We start from the raw sequence: 25,783 nt of genomic DNA on the forward strand, positions 1-25,783 counted from the left end.
AATATGATTTTTATTTAAAAGAAAAAGTTTTTAGTTTTACTAATATTCTTTTTTTTATATTACTTTAATTTTTATAATTTAAAAGGCTTTCTCTAATTTAAGATAATAACTCTAGGAGTTGTATATATTATAACTATGAGGCTATTATAATTGATTAGAGTGATTGTATATAATAAGTAATCTATTACCACTTTATAAGCTTTTCTTATAATAACTATTTTTCCTTTTATTTTTTGAAATTATTAAATTAATAATAAATCCTTATTATCAGAAAATTATTATAATTGGATTACTTATATATCAATATTGATTTCCTTAAAAAGTTGATTAATATCTCTACCCAATTGATTTACGATTATACTATATGAATTATGATTTTTAGGTATTCTTTTTATAGAGATTATATTAATATTAATAGTTTTTTGATAGATATTAATTAATAAATTATTTTATTAAAAAATGAAAAGAATTATTAAAATAGATATTAATAATAAATCAATTAGGTGAAATGTAATATAAAGATTTTTCATTAATTCTTTTAAACTTATAAAAACTATATAATTTATATATATGTGCGGACTTCATTCGGCATATGGTAGGCCCGAGGGCTTACTATCACGTGCCTAATGGAGCCCTTTAGTCCATGATCGTGATAAAAATTAATTATTGGTTTGCTCTAAAAGAATTGAATAAAAAGAATTATTAGAGTAAATATAAGATAATAATTAATATAAATATAGATATAGGTTTAGAATAAGACTTTTTATTAATTCCTTTTAAAACCTTTTTTTGAAGCTATATATATATGAAATTCTTTAGCATCGGAATAATATCGGCCCGATGCCGGTTTCATATCGATGTCCGTAACATTTAGGAGTATAATATCAAAAATCTAACTTTATTATAAAACCCTATTATTAAATTATTATAATCAATATTTCATAATATTATAATTATATTGATTATAAGTAAATTCTTTTATAAAATGAAGCTTTATGAAAAGCTTAATATTAATTTCATTAATTTAATTTTAATAAATGTGAAAGTTCATAATAAGTTCATTAAATCATTTATTAATATCTTACTAATCAAGAGATATCTTGATGACTAATATATTTATAATATGATCTTATAACGTGTTTTATAAGTATATAGATCATATCAATATGCAGATCACCTATTTTACATACAAAATTCGTTTGTATATAATCATACACTTTCTTTATTTATAAATATAATTTTCTGAAAATTTGATATAAAATATTTGAATATATAAAAATTTTAAAAATCTAATTAATTTTAAGAAATTCGAATTTATAAAGTTGTTATTATAAAAATAGTTTTTTTATAATGAAAATCGTAACAATTTCCTTTTTCTTTTAGAAAACAATGAAATTATTTTATAAAAATTAAATCAATAGAAAATCTAGATTTTAATTTTTTTTAAGATTTTTTATTCAAGAAAACAATGATTGGTTTTTAAAATATTAAAAGCTTCGAAATGACTCGTATATTGATATGACCTGTACACTGATAAAACACGTTATTGTAAAATCATATTATAATTTAGTTATACAATAATATCTCTTATCAAATTGATTTATAGTTGAATAGAATGAAATGGAATCGAATGAAAATATATATAAAATATTATTGTTAAATTGATTAAATTTGATTGGTTGTATTTTCCTTTTATATAAAATAATTCCAAAAGATTCGATTTAAATCGATCTTATTTATAAGTATAGAATATATTAGAATTTCATTATAAACTATATAAACCTAGGATATTCTTTAAAGAAAACCTAGAAAAAGTAAGCAATTTAATTTAAAAACAAGCCTAATTCTTATAAATTGACTTCAATTCAACTCTAATATATATATTCGATTTATTCTTTAAGCTTAAACTGACTAGATCTTCCATTATTATTATAATAATAATTATTCTTATTATTATAAAACGTAACCTCCGAGAATAAAGATTTAGTTAATATCAACCTCAAATCTTACAAATTAAAGGTAAAGATTATTAAAAAGTATCAAAAGAAAATGATTCGTTTAATGATTATATATAATATATTAGTAAAAAAAGGTTTATATTTTTGTTTCTATTAGAATAAAAAATGATAAAGAAAGAAAAAGCTTAAGTAATTATGTAATAATAATAAATCTTAAATAAATATACAATATAATCCTATTATTTTATAACTTTTTTTTTCTCTTTGACTTTTATATTAATAATCCTTCTTTTTTATTATATTCTTTTAATATTTATTTTATATTTTCGGAACTACAATAAACCTTTTATATATCTTTTATTAACTAGTAGTCTTTTTATTAAATCAAATATTAAATATTCTTTTCTTTTTTCTTATATATTATAATTTTCTTTATCTTATACTCCAAATATCTATCTATTTCTTCTAATAATAGTAGGTTTACAATATCTGATTATTTATAATATAATTCTAGTAGAGAAATATAAAAAACATTATGAATTTTATAAATAAATGATAATTTAAATTCATATATTTGATTATTATTCTTTATATTTATTACTATAAAAAAACTTATAAATCGATTTGAAAATGTCTTTTTTAATCGAAATTACTTAATATTTCATATATTTAATATTATTTTATCCCCAATATTATATTATTATAGAATTATATCTTTTATTTTTAATATTCTTTATTTAATAACGAATTATTAAAGTTCTTTTAGCTTTTCTCATTTTTTATTAAAAATAGTAATTCACTTATATACTATCAATATTTTCTCTATAATATTAGTGTTTTTATTAATATAATGAAAGATAAATTGATATTTATACATTGCTTGAAAGGGAATAGTATTTATTATATTATATTATGTAATATAATATTATATATAAATTCAATAAAAGGAAATAGTAATTCCTAATTATTTTATTAATAATTTATATAGTAAGTGATAAAATAGATCAAATTTTAGTTTTATTGTTTTGTTTGCTTATTAATCTATAAATAAAATATTATTAAAAGCTTTTAATAAATTTATAAATAAAATAAAAAGCTTTTTTGAAACTTATTTATAAATTATATCTTTTTATCAAAAATAATACTCTTTAATACTCTGAAATCTTTAAATATACTTTATATTAATTTCTATATAAATTTAGATAATATAATTATTTTGTTTATAGGAATGTATTAGATAAGTTTTATAAATCTATTAATAATAATCAAAACTATATTATAAATATGTTTATTTAATTTTAATAAAGATATATCTATAATAAAATCTATAATCTTTTCTTTTAAGATTTATAAAATATGAAAATGATTTGTAATTTGTTATTGAACTTATATCTTTTTATAATAATTTATTAATATATTATATAGATTTTAATATAATCCTTAATATTCTTTTTTATTAAAAATTAGAAATATTTTGATTTCAGAATCTCTAGAGTTTCTATAATATTCTAATATCTATTTATAGAATTATTATAATAAGCTTTTAGAATTTCTATCTTCAAAATAAAATCTAACAATATATAAATATTCCTATTATATTTAAAAAGCTTATTGATATTTATTTACTATAACAAAACGATTTTAATAAAATATAATCTTTAATTCAAATACTCTTTATTCTTTATAAATTTATTATTTTATTAAAAATATAATGAAACATTTTTTATTATTCTCAATATTAGTTTATATATTATTTCATTTTCTACTAAAATACAAGCTATTTAATAAGGTATTAATTATTTATAATCAATTTCAATTAGTAAAGTTAATTATTTATAAAATAATAAACCACACCCTTCCTATTATATTTATTTATTTATTTATTTATATTAATTAACGTCTGTTTTGGTCCTTCCTAAGGGTATTTAGACGTGCTAAGATAAGGAACTATTTAAGCGGCGTAATCATCGCGACCAAATCTAGTAATTTAATTTTAATACCAAAAGCTATTTACTTTTTTATAAAAACAATTCGCTTTTATTCTCAAAAGAATATATTTAATCCAAATTATTATTAGGGTAGAGTTTAATTCCTGAGTGAATAAACTTATTATAAACTCTAATCCCTATAATAAAGAAGAAAAAATAAAAATGGATTACTATTTGTTTAGCCAAACAATAAGATTCTTATATTATATATTAAATTTGCGGTTTTTAAAAATATAATATATTCAAATAATTAATCAAATAATAAATTTATAAAAGGAATAATAGGTTTTATTAAAAAGATGATTGTTTTTTAAAGATTCTTTAATAATTAGAACAAATCTAAATATAGAACTTTGAGCCAATAATTAGTTAAGTAAATTTGCTAAATATATATAAAAGTTTCTTGATATATGTAATTATTTGTTTATTAGATTATATTTTTATAGGAACTAGAAATCAATCTGAATGTTTTAGATTGTTTATAATATATTTAAAAAAATAATATAATTCTTTTACACTATTATATAAATAGTTTAACTTATTATTTTAATTGTTGAATTACTAGTGATAGATAGTATAATTACTATAATCTGTTTTTATAATTAGTAGTCAATAAAAAATTGCTTTTGATAGAGTTAATTCTTTTGGTTCCTTTATATTATACTTAAAAGATTATTTTTTATATATAGATGCTTCTAATAAATAATTATTCGAATACTATTAATTATTGATAGTTTATTAATTATTTAATCCATAAATTCAATTGTATTTATATTTATTAAATAATCTACTTCCTTATTTCTTTTAATCTCTATATAACCAGATAATCATTTCATTCTAATATCAAGTTTTTTTATTATCTTATAATACTTATAAAAGATTTATTATATTATAAGCAACAAATTTCCATAAATACCCTAAATAATTAATATATTGTTAATATACATCCAAATCCGATTACTCAAAGAATCTTTAAATATATTAATTAAATATTTTACTTCTCATTATACTCTAATTACTTTTACATCAAATACATATGAATCACTTCAGATCTATTTGGATTTGGAGACTAATTGAATACTATTATAATATATTATATATTCATAGCTAATATAGTATTTATAATTAATGATTTATTAGAAAAGATTATATAATGTGGTTTATCAGTGAATGAGTTATATTAATAAATGAGTTACTTATTTTATATATAAAATTCGTTTATACATAACTATACACTTTCTTTATTTATAAATATAATTTTCTGAAAATTTGATATAAAATATTTCAATATATAAAAATATTAAAAATCTTATTAGTTTTAAGAGATTTGAATTTATAAAATTATTATTATAAAAATAGATTTTTTATAACAAAAATCATAATAAATTTCTTTTTTTTTTAGGATATAATAAAATTATTTTATAAAAATTAAATTAATAAAAAATCTAGATTTTAATTATTTTTCAAAATCTTTTATTTAAAAAAATAATAATCAATTATTAAAATATTAATATTTTAAAAAGCTTGATTTAGATGGTTTTCGAAATGATCCATTCACTGATATAACCCACTCACTGATAAACCACGTTAGTCCTTAAATGGGAATTGCAGTTATTACTTTTTGAAGACTTGAATTACTTTCTTTTTAATTAACCCTTCCATTAAATTTATTTTGTAATCTATTAAGAAATATAGGCGAAATAATTTCGGCTATTAGATTTCTAGAATGAGAAGGTTAAGCCATTGAATTCTTATAAAAGATGTTTTAATTATACTTACTCCTCGCTCACACTTTCATACTATAGGTTTCTGTGAAATTCTATAATAGGTATAGTAAATCAATTACTAATATCTTATTAATAAGTTATATTATAATTATATAATATATGAATAATATAATTTATTATGAAATTATATTATTATATTATAATATAATTATATCTCTTATCAAAATGATTTATAATGAAATGGAATGGAATAAAATCATATAGAAGAATTATTAATAAATCAATTCAATTTGATTGGTTGTACTTTCTTTTTATTATATAAAATGATTCTATAAGATTCGATTTAAATCGATCTTATTTATAAGCATGAATCCCACTAAAATTTCATTATAAACTATATAAACCTAGGATATTCTTTAAAGAAAACCTAGAAAAAGCAAGCAATTTCATCTTAATTAAGCCTAGCTCTTATAAATTGACTTAAATTTAACTATTATTCATATTCGATTTGTCCCTAAGCTAAATCTGACTAAGTCTTCCACTAAATATTATAATAATATTATTATTATTATTATAATTTAATTACTAACCTTTAAGAGTTTCAAACAGTTCACTAGCAAATATTGATTATCAATCATTTTTAAATAAAATACAAATTACAGTTTAATGTATTCTAATAGAACTATTTCTAATGGCAAACTAGCTTTTTTAATAAGAATTACAGTCGATATAGTTTTGTATACCAAAATCACTTTTTTTATAGCAATATTAATTATTTTATTAATATAGTGGAGATAGCCTTTAATATCTATATCTATATTTAATTTGCTTTGATTAAGGCTTAGTTTGAGTTTGTTAGTATATCATATTTCAATATTGAATAGTGCTACTGGGAGGATGCAGGTGATTATCGCTTTTCTCAAATAAAAAGCTGGTAGCTTATATAGAATATGGGTAATCGATTTAATATACAAAATTACTTTTATAGCTTTTATTATATATATTTTAATATATTATAAAAATAAGAACTAATAATTAAAAAAGATTCTAAATTATCTTAAAATAAATTAAGTACTAATTAAAATAATTATATATAATAAGTAATTTATTATTATTTTATAAGCTTCCCTTATAATAGTTATTTCTTCTTTTATTTCTTGAAATTATTGAATTAGTAACAGATTTTTATTATTGGGAAATTATTGTAATTGAATTGTTTTATATATTAATATTGATTTTTTTAAAAAGTTAATTAATATTTCTATCTAATTGATTTGGGGTTATATTATATAAATTATAATTTCTAAATATTCTTCTTATAAAGATTATATTAATATTAAAGCTTTTCAATAAGTCTTAATTAATAAACTATTTTTATTAAAAAATGAAAAGAATTTTTAAAATTAATACTAGTAATAAATCAATTAGATGAAATATAATATAAAGACTTTTTATTAATTCTTCTAAATTTATAAAAACTATATAATTTATATATATGTACAGACTTTCTTCAGCATGTGATAGGTCTGAGGGTCTACCATCACATGCCTAATGGAGCCCTATAGTCCACGACCGTGACATAAAGTATATTATAATGATATAATTAATAAAATAAATTGTAGTGTTGAAGAATAAAACGCGTTAAAAATGGAAAAAACGCGTTTCGGCTAGTAGGAGTGCACGGTGACTGTATTACTTCAAATAAAAATTTGTCGATTGATAACTACTTGCTTTTCCCACCATGATCCTCCTTTTCAGTAGATCCTTAATCTAAAGCCAGGAAGTATGCGAGCATCTTAGGAAAGTTCGGTGTTCCAAGACCAGAGACTGGATCCCACCTATAGGGACAGGCAGGTAATTAGTAATGTAATGAGTGAGTAGAAGCCTCATACACATAGAGGGAAACATTTAAATTCGCTTACCCTCGAGCAGTATAAAACCCTTCCGTGCCACAGCCAGGATTGGTGCCGTTAGTAACGTCATTTAGAACGCCGGGAGTTGCATACAAAGCTGGAGCGATAAATCCAAGCCGACCTTTACCTATTGCCATACGAGCTTCCACAAGGCGATTGACGATGGATGCAAAGATTGGTGTACCTAGGTTGAATATAAAGTTAACACAGCGAACTTTGGTTCCAAGAATCGCAAGAAACGATCAGCCCGTATGTGCTTGTATAGCTAGCCAAGCTGAAAAAAAGGGGCTGAGACAAACAGGAAGAGATCGAAGACGTACTACCACTTGTACCACCCTCCAAAGCGAATTTACCATTAGCCCAGACAGCGATGTTGTCTCCATTAGCGGCAACGTCAGGATATCCTCGGCCACTGCTGTTGTATGCACCGCTGGTGGTATTTAGATTTGCTTCACCAGAATAAGAAGCATATGGCAGGTTGGTAGTTTCGAAATATCTCGCAACGGCTGCCGCTTGATACTGGGGAACGGGGTAAATATTGCTGAAGCCACCCCCAGAGGCAAAACCAGTCGATGGATCATTCGCGGCACTTTCAGTCTCAAACGCTGTATGGCCTGGGTAGACCTTTGTAGCACCGACACTGGTAATCCAGGGGCAACTGTTCCAGAAATGGATATGAGACGAGTATAATTTTGCAGGAGAATAAAATAGATGCTTACGTGTTGGGGAAAGCAGGGCTAAATATCTTTCCTTGGGATCCAAGGCAACCATTGGTACTGTCGTCGCCTGCTGGTCCGCCGACACCCGCATCGCCAGAGGCCACGAGGACGGTGATTCCTTGCAAGCCTAGTTTGAGCCATCTATGCGATAATGGTCAGCAGACCGAACCCTACCAGATTTATGATTGATACTCACTCATTGCATTGGCGCTTCTGGTACGCAACGGGTAGATCGTCCTCCTGGAGTCCATAGGAAATGGAAATAACGTTTGTCGGCTCGTACGCACCACACATCAAGGTCCCGTTATAGCCACCGCTATTGGAATCCGGATATATGGGATCTAGGTCTGGATCGTCCCCACATTCTCCATAAGCGCAATATGTGCAGTAAGACTATGACGGCCAGCGTTAGTTTGTACGATTCTCATTCTTTCTCCGCTCACTTTCCTTTGGGACGATGGTTAAGGAATTCTAAACAACTTACCCCATCTAGGGCATCCAGGAAGGTATTGAAAAACCCACTATCGTAGGAAGAGTTCTCGACGTAGTAAGTGTCGTCAGTCGGGAAGAGTGTAATCTTCTGTGGGTAAACGATCGGGTAGGCAAGCTCCACATCGAGACTAAATTCACCCGCTGCATAGGGATTAGATGCAGCAGGCAATGCCTGGTCAACGAAAGAGACGTTGGGTTGTGTGTTTTGAGGAATACTCAGAGAGAAGTTCTGGTAAAAGAGATTGAGGTCTTCTTTCACATCGTAGTATCCCTCCTCGAAGATTCCTAGGGCATTTTTGGCATTCACGACAGATGGCGCAGCGGGAATCTGGTAGAGAGCCTTGATACAGTCCGGGGTAATAACTTGGTCACAGTGCGCCAAGTCACCATTGGGGTGCCATTGAGCAGTTTGGCCGGGATTTCCAAAACGCTGAATCTTTCCCCTTCCCGCAGCAACTCGAATTCCGGGATGTATGTAATCGATATGTTGCTGGATAGCTTCCGGAATATGGTATCTGTAAAGCTTGCCATTAGTAATTATTATTCTCTCTCTCTCTCAGTTCTTTGGTGCTACCGAATAGTTTGTAGCAAAAACAAAGCTCGGATAGAAAATTGTAAGACATAAGCAGCTTACTTATCGGTAGCAATAACTGTTTTGGAATTCTGGTTGTGCGAGTAGTAGAAGTACTCCGTATGTACCAGACTCTCGAGCTCGCTGGCAGAAGCGACAAAGGCCAGCCAGCCCATATTCTCAGTCTGGATGACACGAGTTTCGTTAATGCCGTTTCCCCTCAACCAGTTGAGGACTTGGGAAACAGTAGCGTCAGATGGTGCAAAGGTATCCGTGACCTGTTGAGCAGTCCAATACTTGCCATAGTTGACAGAATCGGGGTGGGACCTAAGACAGTAAGTAATAAGCCAAGTATGAGGAGAATATGGAAAGACAAATATATAGTTACATATCCATCAAAGAGTCCTCAGCCTTGTGGAGATTGCTCGGGGTGAGTCCAATACGAACTATTATCGGCAGACTTGAACTGACTTTGCTGGTCTTTTCCCAATTCCGGGGATCCACGATTCGCGATTCATGGACCGCATAGCTTGATGGAAGAGCAGCGGTCGTACCAAAGACCGCGAGTTCAGGTACTAAGACGAGCAGGGAGAGAAGAAATCTCATCGTAGGCAACTAATCAAATCTGTGTTTGAACTCGATCGAACTAGATTTCTCAAAGTTGTTTATATATACCATCCTAACAACTTGATCCATGGACAGCCAATTCGTAGCTATGATTAGTCCCGCAAAAGAAACTCCTTCTCACCCACCTCCCCTCGCTTCGGTACCAATCGAGATCCGGAAATACAGTAGAAGTTGTTTATACCAGACTGGGTGATACCAGAATCCTGGTTATACCGGAGGAAATGACCCATCCAAGCAGTTTCTGTATGGGGTATACCGGATTGTCCGGTATATTACTATACCGAACACCTTTTAATCGAATCTGGTATAAATTTTGGTGGTAAACTCAGTCGCATAAGCCCGATAGGGGGCTGTCACATGACTATCTCTAAGGGGATTTATGGAGTTTTGGAAAATTTCACGAGTCTGAACTTAAGAATCCTTAGCAAAATCCTTGATGCCTGAATGCCTTAGCCTTTTTATACCGGAAACCTCTTTATACCGGATCTGATTAATCAAATATTCTGTTCCAATGTAACCAAGTTCTACTGTACGTCTAAGTCGGAAATACCACTACTCCGTACTAATTACTTCGGATACCTTATCAATCACCAAATAACATCCCAGCTCCTGCCCGATATGATCACGCTAACATTTTGAACGGCCCACCTGTACAAGGAAGGCACGGACTGGGATAGATAGCTGATCGACTAGCTTACTTGCGCTTAGTATCATTCGCTCATAGGAACTCGAAGGGCCGAGTATACTTCGTACATTTACTTCTCAACTTTTCGCCTCATCATCGGCAAGTCGGCGGCGGGTATCATGATGAATGACTCGCTGAACTCCTTTTGTCCCGACGATTCCTTCGGGCCAACAGTGAAAGTCCAAAGCTGTCGGGATGGCTTCGATTTTACCTTACTCTTTGAGGAGAGCATATTTACCATCCTTCCAGCTACCTTATTACTGTTCGCCGTGCCGTTTCGATTCTGGTCAATTTATCGACGACCTGACGCGGTGAAAGGATCGCTTCTCCGGATTTTCAAACTCGTCAGCTAATACCCCTAGATCCAAGGCCTTATCGCTTCGTAAGCTGATATGCATTCTACTGTAGGTTACCATCGTGGTACTGTGTCTACTCAGATTGGCATTGCTAGTCTTATGGACGCTCCCTCTGTATGCTGCATTACGGACACGCGCGACCATCGCAACAGCAGCGCTGGATCTAGCCGCTACCATTGCAATAGGGATTTTGTCGCCTCTGGAGCATTCAAAGTCGCTGCGACCGTCGATCTTACTCGGCGTTTTTCTCTTCTTCACAACAATCTTGGACATTGCAAGAGCACGAACAGAATGGCTCCTCCCGGGCTCATCCGCTACTTCCGCCGTATTCGTAGCTGCGCTGGCTATCAAGAGCCTGTTGCTGGTTATGGAGGCCCTTTCGAAGGCGAGCCACAGTCATACGCAGGGCCCAGATATGCCAGAACGGAGGAGTGGTATCTACAGCCTTAGTTTCTTTGCCTGGCTGAACCCGTTGATTTATCAAGGCAATTGGGGCAATTTGACGGTCCATGAATTGTACCCAATCGATGAGTATATTTCTTCCCAGTCGGTCGACGAGCGATTTCAGAAGCAGTGGGATTCCAGTTCGTCCTTGTCCTTAGATCGCTTTCCGTGATATCTGTAGCTGAAATTGTATGCAGGTTCCAAAGATAAAAGCTATTCTCTCGCCTTAGCGATAGCCAAGGCGCTCTGGGCTCCAATCACTGTAACTATGGTCCCTAGACTTGTTTTAATCGCATTCAGTATGGCCCAGCCATTTTTGATTGAAGATGCCATCAATTTTGTCGAGGGCGGAACCGAACCCAATCAATATGGTTATGGGCTGATTGGAGCTTTTGGAATTACGTATCTTGGAATTGCTGTACGTCTCATCTAATATTCCCTCTCCCTCTCCTGTTTCAAATGAATAGACAGGTCTGATACTTGCTTCAGATTTCGACAGCGTGGTACCAGTATCTGACTTCTCGGGCACTCACGATGATTCGCGCGGCGCTGATCAGCATCATCTATAAGTCGAGCCTTGATATCGCCGTGGGCACTGTAGAGGCGTCTTCTCCTGTAAGCTTGATGGGGGCCGATGTCGAGCGTGTCATTTCGACGCTTCAGTGGGTCATCAGTACAGCCCCCAACATTATTCAGGCTACCGTCGCCATCTGGATTTTAGAGACACGTCTCGGGGCAATTTGCGTGGCACCTGTCATTTTTGTTCTGAGTGAGTTTGATGATCACTCAATCACCGCATGTTACAGCAATGTGAATACTAATGATCGTGTTCTTAGTTCTGGCATACGCATCTAGTCAAGTTGCTAAGAAAATCCGGCCGCGCCAGCGACAATGGATGCAAGCAGTTCAGAAACGTGTGGCTTACACCTCGGACGTTCTTGGCTCGATTAAGGGTATGAAGATGCTTGGTCTCACCAATATGATCACTGGGAACGTGCAAGATCTGAGAGAACAAGAGTTGCAAAAGTCGAAGCGTTTTCGATATGTACAGATCGTCAATATCACCCTCGGTATGTTCTCTTCCTCTTTCTAGGCTGTCGAACTTATATTAACTATTGCTTCTCAAGGAAATGCCGCAAACATGCTGTCTCCCGTCGTCACCTTCATCGGCTATGGCATTATTGCGAAGTACTCGTCCGGTAAGGCACCAAGTGCCGCAACCATCTTCTCGTCGTTGTCTCTGCTGTCGGTGTTGATCAGTCCGGTGAATGAGCTAGTCTCAGCCATTCCCAATCTAGCCTCCGCGTTAGAGTGTTGCAATCGTATTCAACAGTACACGGAAGGCAAGAAACAGGTCGACTTTAGACGCCTGACCCGTGAGCCCAGAGTTTCTGATGTTGAGACTGATAGGGGGCCGAAATACGAGAAATCCGAAAGCGGCACCAGCATCATTGAACTTAGGCAGGTCAATGCAGGCTGGTCTCCAGAGAAGACCGTCCTCCACGACCTCTCCGTGCAGATTACTGCGGGCACACTAACCATCGTTGTCGGGCCCGTTGGATGCGGAAAATCCACTTTACTCCAGATCTTGCTAGGCGAAGGGATCCTGCACAGCGGCTCAGTAAGCCTGTCGACAGATGATATTGCATATTGTGATCAGACGCCTTTCCTAACGAACCAAAGTATCCGACAGAACATCGTTGGCAACTTGGATTATGATCAGGAATGGTATATCTCTTGTTTGCGGGCATGTGCCTTGGACGTTGATATTCGTCAGTTTCCAGACGGCGATAATAGCCGAGTGGGAAGTAAAGGTATTTCATTGAGTGGCGGGCAGAAACAACGCTTGGTATGTATAAACGTGTCTGTTTTCTGGAGTTATCTTTCTTTATTAATTAAAAACAATCTAATTTGTGTTCCCACTTAGACCGTCGCTAGAGCCGTCTACGCCCGGAAGAAGATTGTCCTGATGGACGATTGCCTCAGCGGGCTGGACTCGGAAACGGAATGGCACTGCTTTCACCAACTGTTAAGTCAAGATGGGTTAATACGACACACTGGTGCTACTATTGTGCTGGTTACTCATGCCGGTAAACCTCCATCTAATCTTCATTGAGGATCACTGCTGACAGATGCAGTCAAATGGCTCCCGTATTCAGATCAGATCCTCGTTCTCAGCCCAGAGGGTCGCCTATTACAGTTCGGCACATACCAATCTCTCACATCAGTACCCGGACATCTTCATAATCTCAACTTGGAAAAAAACGGATTCGAGAACGCAAGTTCCATTACGAAGCTGGATATCAATTCAAGTACATCAGATTCTCCAATACCCGACGAAAAGAAGGATAAGGAGGAAGCAGGTGAAAGTCGCGGACGTCGAGATCCCCGTAATCTTTTATATTACATTAACACTATGGGCAAACCAGCTTTTGGCTTATTTCTACTTTTCACCACCATACAGTGTAGTTTTATAGCACTACAGCGTAATTAGGCAGACCCTCTATTAGCTATTCAAGTCATTGACTGATAGATTTGCAGCACTGTGGCTCAGCTGGTGGGTCGACGCCAATACGACGAGGCCGGAAACTGATCTAGGAAAATGGCTGGGCGTCTATGCTGTCTTTGGGATCCTGGCGCTAGCTTTTCTCGGGATCGCTGCAGGGTAAGAGCCAACTGAGTTTTTGCCCGTTTACGGTGCAGTTTGCAGCTTACACGCGTTCAGGCACTATTTGATATCACTGGTTCCCAGCTCCGCGAGTAGATTGCACTACTCAATTCTGAGAGCTACAATGAGGTCGGGACTCTGGAACTCTTTTGCGTCAATCTATGCTGACCTGGATACCTAGGGCTCCTATGACTTTTATCTCGGCCACGGACTCGGGATCTCTCTTGAACCGGTGAGTTTAACCGTTTCAGTCAATAGAAGAAAGCGTCGTGACTCGCGAACAGGTTCACTCAGGATATGACCCTAATGGATATGCAATTACCAATGTCCCTTTTGCTTTCCACCGAAGGTATGTTGCTGCCATCTTCTCTCTATCACGCTTTCATTACTAAAGATGTACAGGACTTGGCAAAACCATCGCCGGAGCAATCCTGACTTGCGTCTCCTCAGGCTATATGGCCCTGTGTCTGCCTTTTTTTAGGAGTGGCGCTCTTCTATCTTCAAAAGTTCTACCTCCAGACCTCCCGGCAGATGCGGCTACTCGACCTCGAAGCCAAATCCCCGCTCTATACGCATCTCACTGAGACCTTGGACGGGGTGCGGACCATACGTGCATTCAAATGGAAGGGGTACGTCCTTAACCAAAACTTTGGACTGCTCGATCTTGCGCAACGACCATTCTATCTGCTTTTGTGCCTGCAGAACTGGTTAAATCTCGTGCTAGATGTTGTCGTCGCTTGTTTGGCTATCATCCTCATTGCTTTAGCCGTGACGCTGCGGCATTCGATGAACAGCAGTCTGCTGGGAGTTGCGATGGTTAGTATTGTGAGTTTCAGTCAAACGCTATCATCTTTCGTGAATTACTGGACTAGTATCGAGACGTCTTTGGGGGCTATTGCGAGAACACGGCGATTTGTCGCAGAAACGCCGGCAGAACTGTCCGACGGAGCAGCAGTCGTCTCTGTAGAATGGCCTTCGGACACTTCTATCGAGTTCAAGGATGTCTCTGCTTCATATCAGTACGTGTATCCCTGATTGCATTTATCAACGATATATTACTGACAACGATCAAAGGGTCTCCGGTCCCGAGGTCGTACAGAAGATTAATCTGATCATCGATGCTGGGCAGCGGGTCGCGATTTGTGGCCGCACGGGTTCGGGCAAATCCACTCTCGCCGCACTTCTCCTACGCCTGCTAGACCCCAAGTCTGGCGTCGTGCTCATTGGGCACGACGACATCTCTTCGTTTTCCCCAGAAACAGTCCGTGGGCGCATCAACTCGCTGCCACAGGACCCGTGGTTTCTGCCGGGGGGGCATGAAACTGTGCGTTCCAACTTGGACCCTCTTAGCGAAGCCACAGAATCCCAGATCCAAGTTGCATTGGAAAAAGTCGGATTGACAGAGCAGATCCGGAGGATGGGCGGCCATGATGCAGAAATGCGTGGGAGTCACCTGTCCGCTGGACAAAGACAATTGTTCTGTTTGGCGAGGGCCATGCTGATGCGGAGAAGTAAAATCTTGCTGCTGGATGAGGCAACAAGCAGGTACTCCACTACTGCCCCCTTCTCGAGAATCGTATGAAGATAATACTAACGACTACTGTGATGAACCAGTGTCGATGTACCTACGGAGGAGGTCATGATGTCCCTCTTGCGGACCGAGTTTCAAGGCTGGACTATCATAGCAATCGTCCATCGGCTACAGAGCATCCAGGACTTTGATCGCGTGGTGGTGCTGGATCAGGGCCGGGTTGTCGAATGTGCAAGTCCGACGGTGCTACTTGCGGATGAGGGCTCGGCTTTTGCGAAGCTGTATAGGAATGGGGGGTGGCAGTCATCTTAGAAGATGGAAGCAAGGATCATCGGTTCAAGTGACTCTTATATAGCCACTGTGTAACTCGAGATCTGAGACTCTGAGATTGATTCGTCTAAGATGAAGGTAGATGAGAAATATCGACAAATGTATGTTTGAAAGCTAGCTACTATTTCATTCTAGGTACAAAGTAGAACTTAAGGAAAACAGGCCTCTTCATGAGGATTCACTAAAATCAACGAGGAATCTATACATGTCTTGTAGTGGTGAAGTGATACATGCAACTCGGGAAACATTCATTTTAAGAGCTTATCAGAAGCTATTCTCTACTATCCTCTCATTTTCTAAAGGATCTCACGTCTTATAGAACCAACCTGACCCTCAATTTATTTCCCTCCACAATCTCGTCCTTCTGAGACATGATCTCTTCCATGTCCCAATTGGCGCTTATATATCGCCCATTGAGCCATTCCTGCTTTTTTCGGGTCAACCATACGATCGTATCGGCCGCCAACTCAGGCGCATCGACCAAATTCGTATGATACTGGGCAGGTAAGGCCTTGATGAGTTCAGTGTCGACGGCTCCAGGATGAACGGCTATTGCCACAACTCCTTGTCCCCCGTACTCTACGCTGGTGAATTCCGTCAAACGACATATCGCCAATTTCCCCGTCTGGTAGGCCGAGGCACCCGCCCGGCACAGGTGCGCCCCGATCGAGTTGATATTGATAATTGTCTTCTGGCCACCTCTGAGGAGGAGCGGAAGAAAGGCTCGCGTCATCAGATATGTCCCCTTCACATTGACCTCCCAAGTCGCCCACCAAGAAGTGGGATCGGTGTCAGCGAGCGGGAACCAATTCTCGAGGCGTCCGGCATTATTGACAAGAATATCGAGACGACCAAAGGATTGCTCTGTCTGAGCAAAGGCGGAGGCAACATTTTTCTCATCTGAAACATCCAGCGTGAGCTTGAGTACTTTGGGAGCCGGGTGACCAGCTTTTGCTGCCTCCTCGAGAATCGCTTTCTCGACCGGGTCAAGGGACGAGCGAGCGCCTATAGCAATGGCAGAGGCGCCTGCTTGGGCAAATGCAACAGCGCACGCACGACCAATACCCCGGGAAGCTCCGGTGATGAAAACAGCTCGATTCTTTTGTTCTTTGCAATTGGCAGCGGTGACCAGTGGATAAGTGTCGTGGTGTATTGTGGCCGTGTAAGCAGCCCCTGTTATCATACGAATTAATACTCTGCTACACCAACAAGATTTCGAGAGGAATACCAGCTTGTACAGGAAAAGAAATCTGAGGTTCCATTTGGGTCGGAATAACAGTAGCACAAATTTATGACTATGTATGGTGAGAAATTTGAAGCTCGTAGTCACTCCTGCTTGCTTCAAATACACATCTGTGACTCCAATTGAGATTTATACTTAATCCGATCGCTATTTCCGTTCAACCATATGTACGGAAATATGAAGAGGCTATTTGTTTATTTCAAGGTTGGTGTTTTTGGTTATGTTTTTCCGAGACCCGAGAGGAACACCCGAGAGAGATCAAGTATACGAATGTATGAGCATGGTTTGTAAGAATATGAATTCAAGGTTCAAGTATAATCAGCCATCAAAACAGCCTCATGGCCGTTAGATGATTTAGGGTTACGGTAATTTTTCTCATCATTTACGGTTATTTCCGCCGCAAAGAAGCCACTGGAATAAGAGCCAGTCAACCAAACAAGCTTTCAAATTCTCTACGAACGCTGAGGAAGAGCAGTCAAATAGACTCAGAAATCTCTTCCAAATATATTTTCCTCTTCCTACAGAAAATGGAAACGGCTACCGTGGAAGATTTCCTCCGGGATACATTTGATGTTCTTATCGTTGGTGGTGGCACTGCGGGCTTAGTCCTCGCTGCGCGCTTGTCTGAGGATCCACGCATTCGAGTCGGCGTGATTGAGGCAGGCCTCTCACGCATAGGCGATCCAAACGTTGATCTACCAGCAAGAGCAGCAATGATGATAAGTAATCCAGAATACGATTGGAACTTTAAAAGTGTTCCGCAGGTGCGTATATGATTTAAAATTTTCCTCTACTCCTTCACTTTCTTTTATTCGAAATTTGGCTCATGAATCCACGATATGTTCTTCATTCTCATTACCTACAGGCGGGAACCAAAGAAAAAGTTTATCATATACCACGAGGAAAAATGCTTGGTGGATCAAGTGGTATCAATTTCCTGGCCTACGCTCGACCCTGCGCGGAAGATATTGATGACTGGTCCGAGGCGTTTGGGATCCAAGGCTGGTCATGGTCTGATCTGTTACCATACTTCGAACGGGGTGAGAGGCTAGAGTTCGACGAGCCTAACATTCTCAATCGAAATCTTGAAGAATGCCCTCTGAATCAGGACTCTCATGGCCTCAATGGGGCTATTCACACCTCGATGAGTACTTGGCAAGTTCCTTTTGAAAAGAAGCTCCTACTCGCCTTCGATGAAGTATCCGGCCTTTCACGACCCGAGGACCCGTACAACGGCAGCCATCTGGGGTTTTATAGAACTCTATCTACAACTAACAGAGTAGAGAAGCCAATTCGAAGCTACGCAGCCAGTGGATATTTGGCACCGATCTCTGGGCGGGCAAACTTAATAGTCCTGACGAACGCCCTCGCCCGTAGAATCATATTAGAGAGTGGCTCTGATGGGTTCCTTTTCGCAAAAGGAGTTGAGTTTCAGCACGAAGGAGTCGTCTACTCGACTTTCGCAAGAAAGGAAGTGATCCTCAGTGCTGGATCCATACAAAGTCCCCAGCTCCTCGAACTTTCAGGCATCGGAGATCCCAAGGTTCTTGAAGAGGTGCAAGTTCCTTGCTTAGTACCTAACCCTCATGTCGGCAACAATCTTCAAGAGCACACTATGTCTGCTGTTGCCTATGAACTAGCTCCTGATGTTCTATCACTTGACTCATTATTTCGAGACCCAGCTTTGATGGCAGAACATCAGAAACTCTACATGGAATCGCATTCTGGGGTATTCTCTGGAGCCGTCAATCTCACCGGTTACATTCCATATTCTTCACTAGTGGACAAGACAGAATTTGAAGAAACGATTTCCAACATCTTGTCTAGTTCTCATGCGAATACTCGATCACCGTTTCAAGACCCCATCTTCCAGAAGAAACAGCAAGAGGCCATCGTCGCACGTATGCGCAGTCCCAAAGCCGCAGATATCCTTCTGTTTTGTTCGCCAGCAAATTTCAATATCGGGAGAGGTCACTTCGATTGCAGTAAACTGATGTCTGGTGCCCCTGACGGTTACAACGCCTGTTACTCGGTCACAGTCAGCAACATGTACCCCATCTCTCGCGGTAGCGTACATATTCAATCACACGACGTCCTGGATGCCCCATTAATCGATCCAGGATTCCTTTCCCACCCAGCCGACGTTGACATCCTGGCTGCTGGAGTCAAATTTACCGACCAAGTTTTCCAATCACCTCTTCTCAAAGACAAGGTTGCGAGGCGAGTTGACCCCCCTGCTGAAGTCGATCTTTGTAATGGAAACGAGGCGAGAGACTATGTTCGTGATCGCATTGTGACATATCATCATGCCTTGGGAACCTGTGCCATGGGTCAGGTTGTGGACGGACGGCTGAGAGTGAATGGGGTTGGTAGGCTTCGCGTGGTTGACGCCAGTGTCTTCCCTATGCACATCAGTGCTGCAATTATGGCGACGGTGTATGCAGTTGCTGAGAAAGCAGCAGACATGATCAAGGAAGACCTTGGATCAGCGAGATAAAATTTCATCAGCAGAAGGGAGTTGCATAATAAAACCTGAGTTTCTCACAGCTTTATGACTCCTTGTTATACTCAGTTTCTTAACTAGCTTCTAAAACATGACTTTTTCATGCCTCATCAAAACCATCTAAATATTAAATTTCGATATTTCAATCTACAATAACTCTATCAATCTAATTTTGATTTGAATAAATATAATAATATATAATAGAATAATGGATTTTATTATTTATTCAATTTTCATTTGATTCTAAACTATATTAATCGAGATTGAAATTTCAAAACAAAAATCCAAAAACTAAGTCGACCACTCTACTTTTGAGTCACTCCTATTTTAGGCTACTCTTTTACACCAAAAATCACTTTTTGATTTATTAATACAAACCACTCACTAATAAAACACATTATAATTTAATAAAAATTTAAACTTATAAAATTCAAATTATTTTAAATTTGTTTTAAATATTTCAAATTTTTAGGATTTTTTTAAATTAAGATTTAGAAATTCAAAATATTGGATTTTAAATTTATATAAGATTTTTCTTAAAATTTGAAATTTTTAAAATAGATTTAGAGTAATTTGAATTTTATAAGTTTAATTTTTTTTATTAAATTATGATGTATTTTATTAATGAATGATTTATATTAATAAATAGATTACTTATTTTATATATAAAATTCATTTTTATATATTTATATATTCTTTTTATTTGAATAGATAAAATTTTAAAAAATCAAATTAGTTTTAAAAAGTTCGAATTTATAAAGTTATTATTATAAAAATAGTTTTTTTACAATAAAAATTCTAATAATTTCCTTTTTTTTTTAAAGAAAATAATAAAATTATTTTATAAAACTAGATTAATAGAAATTTTAGATTTTAATTATTTTTGAAGATTTTTTATTTAAGAAAATAATAATTAATTATTAAAATATTAAAATATTAATATTTTAAGAAGTTTGATTTAAATGATTTTCGAAATAACCTATTTACTAATATAAACTATTCATTGATAAAACACGTTATTCGATATTAATAAAGATATTAATAATCAAAAAAGTGATTTTTGATGTAAAAGGGTGTCCCAAAACAGAGGTGGCTCAAAAGAGGGGTATTCGACTTAAATGGTTTTCTTTGAAAACTAAATATTTCAAAGAAAATAAACCCTTCAAATTTCATATCATTTAAACCATCTATCAATCGATTAATATAATTCTGAATCACTTCAAACTTCGAATAATAATTGAATTAATTGATCACTTTCATTTGATAAACGGATTTTCGATTTTGAAGCTATATTATAAGATTAGAATTTGATTATTAATCATTTTCAGCGAAAAGATTGCAACACCAAAAAGTCACGCTTTGGAAGCTAGGTATGAAATTGGGTGTATCGGAAATTCGGAACTCATTGTATTTGAAATCAGGCAAATACTTCTGCTCTCCTTAATGATATAAACACAATAATGCAAGGGTTCCAAAAGTTGATCAGACATGGTCTCGAAAGGAATTTACTTGAAAATACGTAAAGGATTGCTTTTTCTCATGCTATGTACAACGTGTGTTACCTGCGTTTCTTTGCTTGAAGACTCGACTTCGCAAATCCCTTTTTTGCCTGCAGAGATGCTAGCTTCGTCCTCTGCTCCGCCTCTGCTCTCTTATTCTCAGAGATAATCATTTGCTTGCATTCGTGCCATGGGAGCGCGCGACGCTTGCCAGTCTCAAACAGTCTCCAAATGGCCGGGGTAAAGATACCGTTTAGCAAAATATGATAGAACTCTTTATCTTCCCACCATAGCTTCCATGCGCGCCAATTGACCCAACCGCCACCCAAGTTTTCATACAATCCCGCTCCAGCAGTTTGGTCTATCCACTCAAGGGAGTCAGTGATATCCAGAAGGATTGGATAAAATGTTGAATTCTCCAAGGGAAGATAGCGGTCTTGAAGAGCCTTCCTGCGCCTCAGATGCTGCGTGAACCAGGCCTGCATCTGCGGCAGTAATGGTAACGGTGAATGCCCTCTCCATACTTGGCTCACGGCAGCAGCTGTCATTTCAAACTGAACGAAGCCGGGGAAGGGAATGTATCCGTGCCCAAGGTACGCCAGCGAGTTGCGGATCTCTTCGTTCTCGTGCATTGGGAAGACATTACGATAAAGCCGAGGCTCTCTGCCTTCACGGCCAGGTGGGTACAGATTGTATCCTTCTGCATCGTCATCCTGGGGGATGAAACCGTCTGGAAGGCTGAAGTGGTAACCAGTACAATAGATAATCGTGTCTATGTCGTCGAGCGTGCGACCATCGACGAGCTCAATGGACTTGGGACCGCTAATGCGGCGGATTGTCGAAACTGGCTCCGCGAATCCAGATTTCAGGAGTGGCCACAAGGCATCAGCCATCAACGGCGTCCTGACGACTACTGAAGGAGATGGACTGAGTTGCCAGGCTTCGGGAGCATCGGGAAAGCCTTCCTGCGACTGTTTGGTAAGAACACGCTGCATCATCCACCAGAAGGGGGCGTTCAAGTATTTGTTCATGAAGGTCATCATAAACGTCATCTTGACAGTGCCATGAGCGTCGAATGTCGATCCATCTGGCCGGAAGCGTGGGAGCAAGAGAACCCCTTTGCGATGGGCCAAATAGACATGTTTCGCATTCCCAGGCCTGGCCAGAGCACAGCATACATCCTGGGCCGTTGCATGCAGTCCGACAAGCAGAACATTCTGATCCGGGTACTTTTGGTCCCCGTGGAAATTGATGGAATGAAGGACTTGACCCTGAAAACCTTCAAGACCTTCAATTTTGGGCCAGCGAGGCTTGTGGAAAGCACCTGTCGCTACACAAAGTTTATCAAAATATTCGATTCTGGGCTGCTCATAGGGCTTGATGTTTTGAACTGTGACGGCCCACTGCTTGCCCGTGTGTCGCATTTGAAGGACCTTTGTACCTAACCGGTATTTCTCTGCCAGCCCGAAATGATCGGCGTAGCTTTCGAGATACTGATGTACCTGGGCGGCGGTTGGATATATATCTGCCTCGTCGCTCAAGGGGAAGTCGGAGAAAGCGATTCTCCATTTGCTGCTGTTGAATACGGTTGTGGCATGGACTGAAATGGTGGAATCATGAGAGTCCTTCCATAACCCTCCAACGTATTCGCGTGCTTCGAATCCCGTCACTTGGAATCCATCGTCCAGGAAAGCTTTCGTGGCCGCGAGCCCCAGGGCTCCAGCGCCGACGACACAAACAGTTGTTGCTGGCACCGTCATGGTCCTACACCAGTGACTGGTAGATTGTAATCAGAGAGTTGGGTCTTGTTCTCTCCCCAATGTGTAATTTTCCGGCCATCGCTTGGGAGATAAACAGGTCCATACACCAAAGTATGCAAGGATCGCGGGAGTACTTCTTTACTCATACGACAAGAAAAGATAAAAGCCCTGATTCCCTGGACAAACTTGCTTTACGCAACGTGTACTTGCTGGCCTTTTCGGATAATAGATTCATATTCAAAATCCGTTTCTAGTTATCGCAGGCGATTACCGAGGGTACTCCCTGTCTAAATGGGTAGGTAAGGGTTCCTGATGCAGCACGGAAAAACCATTCGGATAAACTGTTACTCCATTTCTCTCAGAATTTGGAACATCCCGCAGCCCGCCCGAAGAGCTAGCCACTACTATGAACTGGCCAAGTTGTAACTGCTACTTCCATGTCTATGCTGATACGGGAAGCGTCATCTCAGGGGATCTAACGAGGCCCCCACGGAAGCTTAAAGCAATCAAGCACTAAGTTCCCAAGTTCAAATATGGAAAGTTTAAGCGACTTCATAGGGACCCATGCCGGTTCTTATCTGAAATATTGGAAAGAGGAGGCGTCAGGTTCTTATACCCGTTATCTCCGCAGCCCTACTTTGTTCTCTCAAGGTCTGTAATTAAGCATCATCGAGGTAAACAAATATATAATTCTTGATAGCGACATCCTCACCCAAACAGCGTTCAAATCATTATGAGTAAACAGAAAGAACAACCTGTCAATAGTGAGTCGCCGCCACCACTAGGTCCACCTCCAGATGGAGGCTGGGTGGCCTGGTCTGTGGTTGGCGGAGCTTTTTGCTGTCTGTTTACGAGCTTCGGTTGGATTAACTGTTAGTTGTATATCCTTCAGTTATGTGAGAGCAAGGTACATCCATACTGACGTTAAGTTCTAATAGGTATCGGCATTTTTCAAAATTACTACAGTCTCCATCAGCTTGCCCACTATTCAAACAGTACGATAGCATGGATTCCTTCACTGGAGAGCTTCATGATGTTTTTCGGAGTAGGTTTTGTCTTTCCACAGCAGCATCATTGTCATCCGTTCAACATCACTGATCCGATTCTGTCTCTTTGTTTTATAGGGTATTTTTGCCGGTCGAATCTTCGATAGCTACGGGCCTCGGTTGTTACTCCTGTTTGGCAGCTTTTTCCATGTCTTTGGCTTAATGATGGTTTCCATCTCGACCAAATATTATCAAATCATTCTTGCTCAGGGGGTCTGTAGCCCAATTGGTGCATCCGCGATTTTTTTCGTTGCAACTGCCTCCGTTTCCACCTGGTTCAAGGAGCGTCGAGCATTCGCATTGGGAATCGTCTTTTCCGGTTCAAGTCTCGGAGGAGTTATCTTTCCAATTATGGTCAACAAATTAACCGTTGAAGTTGGCTTTGCCTGGACGATGAGAATTTGTGCCTTCCTTATCCTCTTCATGATGGTCATTGCCAACCTGACCCTCAAGTCTCGTCTTCACCACCAGCCGAAGAAGATTAATGTTAATCAATTCATTCAACCCCTCAAGGAACTTCCTTTCCTCCTGGTCATCACCTCATCCTTTCTCTTCTTCTTGGGCGTGTTCTTGCCCTTCAATTATATTGTTGAAATGGCCGTCCGAAATGGCATGTCAGCTTCCTTGGCAAACTACCTTGTCTCAATTATCAGTGCACTAAGGTAACGAACAAACTTCCTTCTCTTTCTCGGATTCAACAGATCTAAAAGCTAACATGAGTAACTTTCAAGTATTCTCGGACGCACGATCCCTGGTTATTTAGCCGATCGACTGGGCGTCTTTGTTGTCATGATTTCTGTCAGTTATCTGTCTGCCATTTTGTGCTTGGCATTATGGATTCCTGCCCGATCCAATGCAGCCATCATCGTTTTCGCCGCTCTCTATGGTTTCTCCTCTGGTGGCTTTGTCTCGTTGGGACCGGCTATCGTTGCGCAGATCTCCAATTTGGAAGAATTGGGCACTCGGCTCGGAACATACTTTGCTATCATCTCCATCGCTGCCCTGATCAGCAATCCGATCGGTGGTGCTTTGGTCCCTAATCCTGCAACGGATCCCTTCTGGGAATTGCAGCTCTTTGCGGGTGTCATGATGGCTGCTGGAAGCACCGGTTATGTCGTTGTCTGGATTTATCTCCGCCGTGTCAAGGCCAGGGAGAGAGTAGAGGAAGTCTAAATCGTGAGGTTTCCCTGCTTTTCTGTTGGAATACGTGACTAAGAACGTGGCATGCGTATGTGGGGTAGAAGAAAATATAGAAATTCTATTCATTCAAACAATATATTTAATATTATTTATATAAAAAACGCTTAGGATTAGTTATTATAATAAATATTTCCTTAATATTAGTGTTAGAGTGGGTGCAAGGTGATATGAAGGTCAAATATAAGGTGAGGGTTAGAATAAGAAATGGAAAAAAATTTGAAAAATAAATAGGGTATTCAAAACATTTTGATTTAACGAATTCAATAATATTATTTTTACTATTATAGGAATACTATATGAAGACCAGATATAGGGTTAAGGTTAGATCAAGATTGGAAAAAATATTTTGCTTTTTTTGATATTATTCAATTCATGTTGATTCGATAAATCAAATAATAATAATTATTTTTTTATTGAGATATTGTAGCAAAAGTTATAATTGATCAAAGATAGGATTTGTAGTATTGTAGATCTAACTATTATTCCGAGGATTTTTTTGGTGTGCACCATTGATAATAATATA

General features: G+C 37.2%; 7 protein-coding genes across 7 annotated transcripts; 4 read left to right on the plus strand and 3 right to left on the minus strand.

Annotated features, from left to right (window-relative positions):
* Positions 1 to 7,438: 7,438 nt before the first annotated feature.
* Positions 7,439 to 9,974, minus strand: EAE97_012094 (uncharacterized protein; the record flags this gene model as incomplete). Its single annotated transcript, XM_038882608.1, has 8 exons — positions 7,439 to 7,511; positions 7,596 to 7,770; positions 7,907 to 8,244; positions 8,306 to 8,446; positions 8,502 to 8,698; positions 8,790 to 9,312; positions 9,432 to 9,695; positions 9,757 to 9,974. The coding sequence occupies 8 exons, from the start codon at positions 9,972 to 9,974 to the stop codon at positions 7,439 to 7,441; spliced, it is 1,929 nt and encodes a 642-aa protein (XP_038726555.1).
* Positions 9,975 to 10,797: 823 nt separating this feature from the next.
* Positions 10,798 to 14,732, plus strand: EAE97_012095 (uncharacterized protein; the record flags this gene model as incomplete). Its single annotated transcript, XM_038882609.1, has 13 exons — positions 10,798 to 11,024; positions 11,089 to 11,620; positions 11,678 to 11,898; positions 11,970 to 12,249; positions 12,317 to 12,550; positions 12,608 to 13,329; positions 13,408 to 13,570; positions 13,619 to 13,966; positions 14,022 to 14,145; positions 14,206 to 14,277; positions 14,330 to 14,380; positions 14,433 to 14,497; positions 14,551 to 14,732. Exons 1-13 carry the CDS (start codon positions 10,800 to 10,802, stop codon positions 14,730 to 14,732), a joined length of 3,219 nt encoding a protein of 1,072 aa, XP_038726556.1. The 5' UTR covers positions 10,798 to 10,799.
* A 36-nt stretch (positions 14,733 to 14,768) lies between these two features.
* Positions 14,769 to 16,305, plus strand: EAE97_012096 (uncharacterized protein; the record flags this gene model as incomplete). Its single annotated transcript, XM_038882610.1, has 4 exons — positions 14,769 to 14,777; positions 14,851 to 15,167; positions 15,223 to 15,693; positions 15,763 to 16,305. 4 exons carry the CDS (start codon positions 14,769 to 14,771, stop codon positions 15,989 to 15,991), a joined length of 1,026 nt encoding a protein of 341 aa, XP_038726557.1. The 3' UTR covers positions 15,992 to 16,305.
* A 17-nt stretch (positions 16,306 to 16,322) lies between these two features.
* Positions 16,323 to 17,271, minus strand: EAE97_012097 (uncharacterized protein; the record flags this gene model as incomplete). Its single annotated transcript, XM_038882611.1, has 2 exons — positions 16,323 to 17,182; positions 17,238 to 17,271. 2 exons carry the CDS (start codon positions 17,269 to 17,271, stop codon positions 16,323 to 16,325), a joined length of 894 nt encoding a protein of 297 aa, XP_038726558.1.
* A 508-nt stretch (positions 17,272 to 17,779) lies between these two features.
* Positions 17,780 to 19,749, plus strand: EAE97_012098 (uncharacterized protein; the record flags this gene model as incomplete). Its single annotated transcript, XM_038882612.1, has 2 exons — positions 17,780 to 18,016; positions 18,118 to 19,749. 2 exons carry the CDS (start codon positions 17,780 to 17,782, stop codon positions 19,747 to 19,749), a joined length of 1,869 nt encoding a protein of 622 aa, XP_038726559.1.
* Positions 19,750 to 21,313: 1,564 nt separating this feature from the next.
* Positions 21,314 to 23,014, minus strand: EAE97_012099 (uncharacterized protein; the record flags this gene model as incomplete). The annotated part of the gene is made up of 1 exon (XM_038882613.1): positions 21,314 to 23,014. One exon carries the CDS (start codon positions 23,012 to 23,014, stop codon positions 21,314 to 21,316), a length of 1,701 nt encoding a protein of 566 aa, XP_038726560.1.
* A 733-nt stretch (positions 23,015 to 23,747) lies between these two features.
* Positions 23,748 to 25,233, plus strand: EAE97_012100 (uncharacterized protein; the record flags this gene model as incomplete). The annotated part of the gene is made up of 4 exons (XM_038882614.1): positions 23,748 to 23,886; positions 23,953 to 24,059; positions 24,139 to 24,722; positions 24,792 to 25,233. The coding sequence occupies 4 exons, from the start codon at positions 23,748 to 23,750 to the stop codon at positions 25,231 to 25,233; spliced, it is 1,272 nt and encodes a 423-aa protein (XP_038726561.1).
* Positions 25,234 to 25,783: the final 550 nt, after the last annotated feature.

The sequence above is a fragment of the Botrytis byssoidea genome (assembly GCF_014898295.1).
Source record: "Botrytis byssoidea strain MUCL 94 chromosome Unknown BBYS_050, whole genome shotgun sequence".
NCBI classification, from domain to species: domain Eukaryota; kingdom Fungi; phylum Ascomycota; class Leotiomycetes; order Helotiales; family Sclerotiniaceae; genus Botrytis; species Botrytis byssoidea.